The following is an 11655-nucleotide window of genomic DNA, read 5'->3' as shown; positions in this document are numbered from 1 at the left end:
ATAGTGAATGCAGGGTCCGGGGAGACCAGATATAGTGAATGCAGGGTCCGGGGTTTTGTAACACTTTATTGCATACTCTGCATTAAGATAAAAGACCATCCAATCACAGACAGACACAGACCGTCCAATCACAGAGCGGCCCACACCGTCCAATTACAGAGAGACACAGACCTTCCAATCACAGGTCAGCACAAACCGTCCAATCACACAGCGAAACAAACTGTACAATCACAGAGCAGCTCAGACCATCCAATCACAAGAGACACAGACCATCCAATCACAAAGCGGCGCAGACTGTCCAATCACAGAGCGGCACAGACTGTCCAATCACAGAGCGGCACAGACCCTCCACTCACAGAGCGGCACAAACTGTCCAATCACAGAGCAGACCATACCGTCTAATCACAGAGCGGCCCAGACCATCCAATCACAGAGAGACACAGACCGTCCAATGACAAGGCGACTGAGACCGTCCAATCACAGATCGTCCCAGAACGTCCAATCACAGAGAGAAACAGACCGTCCAACCACAGAGAGACACAGACCGTCCAATCACAGAATGGAACAGACCGTCCAATCAGAGAGCGGCCCAGACCATCCAATCACAGAGAGACACAGTCCGTCCAATGACAAGGCGACTGAGACCGTCCAATGACAAGGCGACTGAGACCGTCCAATCACAGATCGTCCCAGAACGTCCAATCACAGAGAGAAACAGACCGTCCAACCACAGAGAGACACAGACCGTCCAACCACAGAGAGCGGCACAGACCGTCTGTAGAAATTATTCACCATAAAACAGACGTCTCATATCTTTCAAAATGACAGCAAAAGTCATTTAGAAGTAATTTTAACTTGGCGTGTGAATGAAGCTTGGAAAACAGGTGTTAAAGATGAACCATGGTATATTCCTGTCTAAGAGGTCAGCAGGTCATAAGCTTAGTTTTAAGAATAGCAATTGGAATGTAAAAAGATATTGATACGTAGTAGAACAAAGAAAGGATATGTCTTTTATAAAGAAAATCATGTCTAATCCATAATATAGTTAGTTGGATAATTATTTCATATAATCAATTTATTAGTTAGGAATAGTGTGTGATAAGTTTAGTATCAATTATTGTTGGTTATATCTATGCATTTATGTGACCATTATCCTTTCTAAAGATATGTGAAGCCATTATATCAGATGACAGTATCATATATTTCTGTCTTCTAAGAGGTTTTCAAATAACGTCATACTAAGTATAGTTTAGAAGGTTTACATATATGGACACTAAGAGTATATGTTTAGAAGAAGCACAAATAAGGGTTTTACTTATTTAGCTCACACTGAATTAGGAAATAACTGTTTAGTGGGTTGGTCTGGTAAAACATATATAAGATGTGTCTTAGAGATAGAGAGACACATACATACACTCACTCACACTCATACATCAAGACATTATACAGCTGACACGCACTGACATATTTGTCTCCTGGTAAGGCCTGCAAAGCCTTGATACACCTGTTGTCTTCCTTGCCGAGACTGAAACACTTGTCATAGAACAGACAAGAGATTAGACATTTCTCCAAAGCTTATTTCTTTTTCCATAATCTACAACTTTTGTTATATTTTACTCTGTATTTTATTTTATCTTTTGTATTCATTTTTGATGCCAAGTGTGCATTAAATAAAAGTCACACTGTTTTAAGTCAGCCTGGCACTAGAACAAATTGCCTCAAACGCCTAAAGACAGACACTTAAATAATATAAGTGTCACGATATTTAACATTTGGCTAAGCCAGCCTCCGCCACAGTTTTTCCGGGTTTTTCATTCCTTGATAGAGGGGGAGAAAGCACAGACTGATCAAGTCTTGGAAAAACACGGTGCAAAGAACCTAGAAGTGAAGGCGTTTGTGTTTCGTCAGACGTTGACGAGAGGTCCAGTGACGGAGCCACCGGCTGCAAAAAAGAAAATCATCTGATTACGGTGAGTAAAAGTTATGGAATTTATTGATAAACTAGCTATAGAAAGCAAGTTAGAGTTTAAGGATGTTTCTTTATATCCTGATGATGGTAAATTATGGCAGTACATGTACAAGGAATGTTTACAGGCCAATGTTCAGATAGATAAATCTAGATTTACTGTAAACAAACAGCATAAGAAGATATCTAATATCTTAAAGTTGGTAAGAATATTCAACAAAATGATTTTGAATATTGACTTACCTGCTAAAAGTGTTTCTACACTAAAGCAGACAGAATGTAGCACTGTACAGAACACAGAAATGCATGAACATTTGTCTCAAGATCCTCTTAATTGTCCAAATTGTGACATACTTTGTAATTACATAGAAAATCTTGAGGAGCAAATTGATTCTAAAACAAATCTTTTGTTAAGACTGCAGAATGACAGAAAAGAGGTTGCTGTATTAACAAAAGGTGGTAAAAAGACTGATTCTAAACAGTCAAAGCCTCAAGCTTCCTGCATTCCTGAAATGGGGGAAGATGACGCAAATGACGAAGCCGAAGTTAGAAAGAGAAAACTACTAGACCGTGCAGCTAAATTAAAGTTACAAATTCATGATCAATTAATTAAAATTTTAAAAGATATTCCAGCGTATGACTCAAAGGTCGATGCCTTTTATAATGCGGACATCTTCGAGTCTTATACAGATCGTTATCACTTGACTGACGAACAGCGTAACCGTATCTATTATCTTTGGATACCTGCACATTTTGCTAGACGACTTGTGCAATCACCTGTTATTGACGATGACGGACAGGAGATACATAGTGACGCATCAGACAGATTACGACAATTGTTGTTATGTACCACAGGTGAGGAAGTACCTTCTTTAGAAGTACTAGACTCATTACAGACTTCAGTTAGAGAAGACCCTTATGAATTTAAAATTAAATTCACAAAGGCATACAAAATGGTCTTGGGCGTAGATGATGAAAACGATACAGGTATGATAAAAGCATTTGTAAAAAAATTTAAATATCTTGATCCAACTTCTTTGGCCATTGTGCAAGATAAAACTTTGATTACAGATGCTTGTTCATTCATTGATAAAATCAGAAGACAAATGAAACAGAACTATCTCAAGTCTAAGATAGCTCTAGTTCAAAATGACACTTTAAATAGGAATGGTCAAACTACAGCTAAGACAGGAATGACTGCTCTTAGTAAAAGTGACAGATACAAGCAGGTGAGACAGAGAGAGCCAATAACTTGTTACTACTGTCAAAAGCCTGGACATTTAAAATGGAAGTGTAAAAAATTCTTAAAGGATATGCAGATAAAGGATTCAAGAAATTTAGGTAAAGAAAATGGACTTATTTCTCTTGAACCATCTGCTCCTCCTAGTCAGAAGGAAACTCAATCTTCTTCTCCCTATGCTCCTCTGATAAAACAAATCAGAGAGTTATCGGTCAGCAGCGGTTTGACTGAAAAGAACTTGCAGTCAACCACTGTTAATTCAGCTCCATTATTGCCTACTCCATGACTAGACAATAAAAAGGAAATAAAATCTCATCATCTAGAATATGTAACACCAATATGTCTAGATAAATGTGGACGCCCTTACATTAAAGCAAAATTGAATGGACAAAAGCTCAAGTTTCTAATCGATACAGGTGCCGAAATTTCTATTACTGGTGTAAGATTACCTCTTTTGACAGATGCAACAGTATGTACAGTTGTTGGATTTAACGGATCAGGTAATTCGAAAGCTTCAATGTGTAAAAATGTTTCATTTGAAATCCCTGATTATTTGGATACTGAGATTGATATTTGGTATTGTCAAGGTGCAGAGAATATTATTGGGACAGATATCCTTCAACGCAGAGGTTGGATAATTGACCTTGGTAATGGCATTGTATGGAAAGGTTCCATTAATCGTAAGCCTGTGGTAATTGACCCAGCAGATTACTGTGAGGTCGGCAGCATCTGTTTAACAGAAGTGCTTGCTGCAGACCATAAATGGCCAGATAGTGGTGACAATCAACAATTAGAACAATTGGTCAAATCATACAAAAATCTTTGGAGCCAAGGCAAAAATGAGGCCGGTCTATTTAAAGACATAGAAGTAGACGTGCAAGGCAAGGATCCGCCCCCACAGAAGCAATACAAATTGCCACCAGAATCTATTGAACCAGTATCAATAGTCATACAGGAGCTTCTGCAACAAGGTATTATCAGAAAAACAAATTCTGTAACAAACAATCCATTATGGGTAGTACCTAAACGTGATGACCCTAAATCATTCAGGCTTCTGGTAGATCTCAGAATGCTGAATAAATATACCCCAAGCTGCGCTCCAATAGTGGCAGATACACCAGATATAATGTCCCGAATTGATGCAAAAGCAAAAGTGTTCTCTGTGATTGACATTGCAAATGGATTTTTCTCAATCTCTTTATCTAAAAGCTGTCAATATAAATTTGCCTTCTCCTTTGCAAATTCTCAGTATACCTTTAACCGTCTTCCGCAAGGCCTCCATTTGAGTCCTAGCGTATTTCATCAAGCTTTAGCGGAAGTCCTATCCAAATTTTCTAGGCCAGATTGTATCCTACAATATGTGGACGATATCTTGTTATCAACAGAAAATGACCAAGAACATTTAACCCTTTTGGCAGAATTGTTTGATCTGTTGCAAGATGCAGGTCTCAAGCTGAATACTCGTAAGGTTCAGCTCATGAAAAGCGAGGTCAAGTTTCTCGGCATTCAGATCAGTCCGGGTAAACGCCAACCTTTGCAAGAAAGGGTTAATGCTATTGCTGCACTTCCTGTACCAACAACATTCAAAGCACTAAGACAATTCCTAGGATTAGTGAATTTTTCTAGAGAGTTCATTGAGTCATTTGCTGATAAAGCAAAACCTCTGTATGAACTTCTAAAGAATAATGAGGAAAATGGTTTTGGTCCTTGGACAGAAGTTCAGCAAAAGGCCTTTGAATCTTTGAAAAAAGATTTGCAGACAGCACCAGCCCTAACTACAGTAGAAAAGCAAGCACCGTTTGCTTTGCAGGTGCATACACCTGAAACTGCTATTTCTTCGGTGTTGCTTCAGCTACAAGGAGGAAATTGGAGGATCCTAGCATATTTCTCTAGGCTTTTAACACCTGTTGAGAAAGGTTTTGACACATGTGTTAAACAATTGGTAGGAGTTCACTATGCAGTAAAAGCAACTGAGCACATTGTAGGATTCAACAAAATTATCTTACAAACACCTCATTCCACCCTGAAATTTCTCCTTGAAAAAAACATCCCAGGTGTTTCCAATCAAAGATTTTCACAATGGTTGTTGGCTTTATCACCCAAACAGATCCAGGTTGAACATAATGCCAAATATGTACTCCCTCAATTGATGGAATATAATGGATCAGAACATGAGTGTTCATGTGAAGTCCAAGACACTCACTCTCCTCTGTTTCGCAGAGAAGCAGAGAAGACTGATGAACCTGTGTTTGTGGATGGTTCACGTTATTGTGTCTCAGGGGAGTATTTTTCAGGTTATGCAATCTGGTTTCCACAGAGAGGATATGCCATACAACACAGACTTCCAGGACACTTTTCAGCACAAAAAGCAGAACTGATAGCCATTGAGACAGTGTTAACTGTAGACAAAGAAGAGAATCAAGGTCCACTAGTGATTTATAGTGACAGTTCATATCTTGTGCATTCTCTTACTGATTATCTTCCTATTTGGAAAAGACGAGGTTTTGTAGATGCTTCAAACAAAGCTTTAGCACACAGAGAGATACTAGAGTCAATTTTTGCACTAGCAGGGATAAACCCTTGTGCCTATGCAATTGTTAAAGTGCCAGCGCATAGGAAAGACAATGATGAACTGAGCATAGGAAATATGATAGCTGACACATTAGCAAAAGAAGCAGCTGTTAATGAACAGTCAGAGACTCCATCTGAAGTAGTTTCAGTAAACACAGTCAGAAAAACAGATACACAGATCCCCTCATTTGCAGAAGAACAGAAAAAGGACCCGTCCCTTTCTGCTTCTCAGGTTGATACAGAATCTTCCTTTGTTTTTGAAAACAAGATTTTGTTTCATGACTGTAACGGGGTTCTGCGTCCTGTCATACCAAAACATTTACAAGTGGAGTTCACAAAATACAATCATGAAAGTTTAGGCCATGTAGGTAAGCAGAGATTGTTAGAGATTCTCAAAGAGAAATTTTTCTGGGAAAAAATGGATGAGACTGCAGACAATGTAATTCAATCTTGTCTTATCTGTGCTCAAGTGAACCCCAGGCCAAAAGGACAGAAACCTCCTTTACAAAGAACTCCTCCAGCTAATGGTCCATGGTCCACATTACAACTTGACTATATAGGACCATTACCAACAGGAAAAAATGGTTTCAAATATGCGCTCATAATTGTTGATGTTTTCTCAAAATGGGTTGAGATTTTACCTGTACGCACAGACGATGCACTAACAACTGCAAGAATGTTAATTAATCATGTTTTTCCTACTTGGGGGATCCCAATTGATATCAGTTCAGATCGTGGAACTCATTTCACAGGTAAAGTAATGCAGGCAATGTGTAAAATATTGGGAATCCAGCAAAGATTTCATGTTCCATACCATCCGCAATCTGCAGGTATTGTGGAAAGAATGAACAGGACTATCAAATCCAGAATTGCTAAAATGTTGTTAGACAAAGGACATACATGGGTAGATGCCGTGCCTTTTGTTCTGATGAGTATCAGAAGTACAACATCTTCATCTACACAATACAGTCCATTTGAACTGATGACAGGTAGAAAAATGCCGCTTGTTTTTCCACATGAACCGTGTTTTTTGTCAACTCCGCAGAAAGAAGCAATTGAGAAAACCAAATGGTTACAGATGTTGCAAGACAATCTAAATGCCATTTTGCCACATGCAGCTACTCACATGCAGAAAATGATCCCTCCACACTCCTCAAAATTTGAGAAAGGTGGACAAGTCATGATTAAAACATTTAGAAAAAGTGGGCCGTGGCAAAGTAATTGGGAAGGTCCTTTTGAAATTTTGGACACACGTGGTGTAATGATACAAGTCCAAAGACCTCTCAATTCTGTTAAAAATGCACGGAGACAACAAAAAATATGGGTTCACACTGATCAATGCAAGCTGTTTATGCCAAGATAATGATACTGCATTTCTTTTGCAGAAATGACATCTGATAATCAAATATGGAGGAACATCAAACTCCAAAAAGAAATACTGACAACATCAGAAAATTGGACAGAAAGAAAGAACATTAAAAGGAGAAAATTCGTCATCACAGGACTCCTTTTCTCATTAATGACATTTTTATTCCTAAAAACTTATATGACTTTTTCCAGCCCAGCAGAGAAGAACAAGTCTGAGACCCTGCATAAAAGAGAATTGCCTTTATCCAGAAACAAGAGACATTTTCCAAGATACAGTGACATTGACACAGCCGTAGACTTGTATGGACTTGCTTGTATAGGTCATGGAGCTACTTGCTGTATGCAGTTTTATTTTCTTCATAGTAACTCTATTGAAATACAAGCTAGAATAGAATCTAAAACAAAGTTTACAAAAATGCAAGGATCATATGTACATAATAATAAAACTGGTACATATGAATGTAATTTAACTGAGATGGGATTCTGGTCCATAGTTTTAAAAGGAAATGAGTCTACAATTTGGACTGGCGATGTAACTGGAGATAGAGTAGGTTCTTCTTCTGTAGGAGGATCCAAAACAGATATTTGGTTTTTGACCCAATATTATCTACAGTTTATGGATCCTGAACACTTAAAGATTACAGGAGATGAAGAAGGAGATGTAATTAGAGTATGGGATTTTCAAATAACAAGAGGTTCAGCTCACGTTAATGTGAGAGTGACTATTTCAATTGTAGACTTGATTATTCCAGATATAAAAGTATCCCCTCAAGCTGTTAAAATTATTGAAGGAAAGGATGATTTAAATTTGATATGTACTACACAAATATATTTACCTCAAAATTCCCTATTAACTTGGAAAAGAAATGGTGAATTTTTGGGTAGTCTTTTCCATAGCTCTACTAATATAATTCGTAAGAGTAATCTTGGAAATGTAGATTGGACTAACAATAACTTTATTTATCAACACAATAGTCCAAATCTTAATGACAGAGGCATATATGAATGTTGCATATCATTAGAAAATAATCCAATGAAATGTGATACTGCAAATGTTATAATTTCATCTCCTAAGAACATTAAGTGTACTGATGAAAAATTTATTCCTTCTAGTCCATTTCAAATTAATCATTTCCAACCCAGACATCTCTTAAGAGAAGGACATTTTGTGATTATACTTTGGAAAGTTAATGTTTCTGAATGGAAAATTTCATCAAAGTATCCTCAATGTCAAGAATACTTAATTAATATGGAATTGGGTATGGATAAATGGTTTGGAGCTAATAATAAAAATAATAGGAATAAACGAGGTATCGTAGAAGGAATTTTAGGTGGAGTTGGTACTATTGGAAGTCTTACCAATAGTATGGATATTAATACATTACAGTCTGATCTGGAAACAGCGGGCTTAGTGGGTAGTAAAAGTATTAAAGTTCAAAGAAATGTAAATCAAATATTAGAAAATATGTTAATGAAGACAGCTACGGTTATAGGCCCAGCTGTAGTCCACTTACAAGATGTTACTTTGAATTTAATGGACAGAGAACAACATTCCCACATAGCCAGAACATGTCTAGAAATACAGACAGAGTATTCTACCAATTTTAAAATAATTGCACAAGCATTCCAAAGTGGCATAACTCCTCTAAGTCTTTTGCAAAGTTTACCTAATGAATATGTATTTGCAAAAAATCATACAGATTTATGGGTAAATAAATGGGTAGGATGTAATCAACATGAATGCTTTGGTACCTCAATGATTCCCATTGCTGGGAAAGAACAAATGTTAGTTCCAGTTACAGTCTTAGGATTGCCAGTTAGTAATACCCAGTTGTTATATTATCAATTACAATTTGTAGATTTTGCTTTGGATACTAATACATCTGAACCAGAACAATTAGATTTATCTTCTTGTTTACATTTTCAATCAAAAGTAATATGTTTGCCTAATCAGGACAAAAGTATTTTTCACTCTTGTTTTCATAATCATTCATTATGTACAGCAAGAATAGAAAAAGTAAAAACTTCACTTGACCTAGTCACTGTTGTAGGAAAGAGGAAAGTCTGTTTTCAAGTCATGACAGACACTGAAACAGTGAAAGCTTTCTTCCTATCCTGCACACATACAGATATCCTGAGTCGAGGCTTGTATTGTATAGAAGGAGATCTTACAGGAATTAGTTTAAATGAAATTAGAGTAAATTTAACTAATATACTTATGAAAAATGTGAGTGTTCTACCTATACAATATAACATATCTCAAGTAGATGAGTTTCCATGGAAAGAATGGGCAGAGATCATACAAAAGGATAAGGGATTATTAATTGCTTTGTCTGAAGAACTTCAGAAAGCAGAAATAATATTTAAGCATGAACAAGGAAATCTACTAGAGATAGAACATGATTGGTCTGAATTTTCAGGTCGTTCATGGTGGTCAAAATTTAAAAATACTGTATCAATGTGGGGAAAAACTTCAGTAACAGCAGCTGTTGGAAATATATTATTACACCCATTAATTATTATATTTATTATTATGGTTTTATGTATTTTATTTCAAATCTGTATTATGATTAGAATGAAACAATTTTACAAATTGATTAAGAAACAAATGAAAGAAGGTGAAAAAATCCTGTCAGGTATTATTAGAAGGAAGGTTACCTCTGACCTAACTGACCTGGTTATAGAAAATGGTGCATCTGGAACAACTGATTCCAAGCGTGTATAGTTGGGCCATGAATGAAGTATGAATGTATATATAATATTATATGATAAATTATATTTAGGGGGAATATTGTAGAAATTATTCACCATAAAACAGACGTCTCATATCTTTCAAAATGACAGCAAAAGTCATTTAGAAGTAATTTTAACTTGGCGTGTGAATGAAGCTTGGAAAACAGGTGTTAAAGATGAACCATGGTATATTCCTGTCTAAGAGGTCAGCAGGTCATAAGCTTAGTTTTAAGAATAGCAATTGGAATGTAAAAAGATATTGATACGTAGTAGAACAAAGAAAGGATATGTCTTTTATAAAGAAAATCATGTCTAATCCATAATATAGTTAGTTGGATAATTATTTCATATAATCAATTTATTAGTTAGGAATAGTGTGTGATAAGTTTAGTATCAATTATTGTTGGTTATATCTATGCATTTATGTGACCATTATCCTTTCTAAAGATATGTGAAGCCATTATATCAGATGACAGTATCATATATTTCTGTCTTCTAAGAGGTTTTCAAATAACGTCATACTAAGTATAGTTTAGAAGGTTTACATATATGGACACTAAGAGTATATGTTTAGAAGAAGCACAAATAAGGGTTTTACTTATTTAGCTCACACTGAATTAGGAAATAACTGTTTAGTGGGTTGGTCTGGTAAAACATATATAAGATGTGTCTTAGAGATAGAGAGACACATACATACACTCACTCACACTCATACATCAAGACATTATACAGCTGACACGCACTGACATATTTGTCTCCTGGTAAGGCCTGCAAAGCCTTGATACACCTGTTGTCTTCCTTGCCGAGACTGAAACACTTGTCATAGAACAGACAAGAGATTAGACATTTCTCCAAAGCTTATTTCTTTTTCCATAATCTACAACTTTTGTTATATTTTACTCTGTATTTTATTTTATCTTTTGTATTCATTTTTGATGCCAAGTGTGCATTAAATAAAAGTCACACTGTTTTAAGTCAGCCTGGCACTAGAACAAATTGCCTCAAACGCCTAAAGACAGACACTTAAATAATATAAGTGTCACGATATTTAACACCGTCCAATCACAGAGAGACACAGACCGTCCAATGACAAGGCGACTGAGACCGTCCAATCACAGATCGTCCCAAAACGTCCAATCACAGAGAGAAACAGACCGTCCAACCACAGAGAGACACAGACCGTCCAATCACAGAATGGAACAGACCGTCCAATCAGAGAGCGGCACAGACTGTCCAATCACAGAGCGGAAGAGACCGTCCAATCACAGAGCGGAAGAGACCATCCAATCACAGATAGACACTGACCATCTAATCACAAAGTTGCCCAGACCTTCCTTTCACAAGTCGGCACAGACCCTCCAATTACAGAGAGACACAGACAGAGCTGTTCTCCAGAACTTTCAATGGACTGAGGATAGTGCTGGGCCACTGGGAGGACCCCAACCTCACCGACTGTTTACAATGAATGGATCCACCTCACCTCAACCTCTCGGTATTTAGCAGTTTATATGTACTAAAATAATGTCATTTCCATGTTCTGTGTACTGTGGGAGACCAGATATAGTGAATGCCGGGTCCGGGGAGAGCAGATATAGTGAATGCCGGGTCCGTGAAGACCAGATATAGTGAATGCAGGGTCCGGGGAGACCAGATATAGTGAATGCAGGGTCCGTGAAGACCAGATATAGTGAATGCAGGGTCCGGGGAGACCAGATATAATGAATGCAGGGTCCGGGGAGACCGGATATAGGGGATGCAGGGTTCGGGGAGACCGGAT

At 37.3% G+C, this 11655-nt stretch overlaps 1 protein-coding gene across 1 annotated transcript; it reads left to right on the top strand.

Annotated features, from left to right (window-relative positions):
• The first annotated feature begins 820 nt into the window (after nucleotides 1-820).
• Nucleotides 821-10856, top strand: LOC149440295 (uncharacterized). Its single transcript, XM_089658812.1, has 2 exons — nucleotides 821-1970; nucleotides 7163-10856. The coding sequence occupies exon 2, from the start codon at nucleotides 7165-7167 to the stop codon at nucleotides 9868-9870; it is 2706 nt and encodes a 901-aa protein (XP_089514938.1). The 5' UTR covers nucleotides 821-1970; nucleotides 7163-7164; the 3' UTR covers nucleotides 9871-10856.
• Nucleotides 10857-11655: the final 799 nt, after the last annotated feature.

The sequence above is a fragment of the Staurois parvus genome, unplaced genomic scaffold, assembly GCF_062004578.1.
Source record: "Staurois parvus isolate SC_StPar_1 unplaced genomic scaffold, SC_StPar_1.0 ptg001097l, whole genome shotgun sequence".
Classification (NCBI taxonomy): domain Eukaryota; kingdom Metazoa; phylum Chordata; class Amphibia; order Anura; family Ranidae; genus Staurois; species Staurois parvus.
The sequence above is the reverse complement of the archived record's forward strand: the minus strand, read 5'-3'. Positions and strand labels throughout refer to the sequence as shown.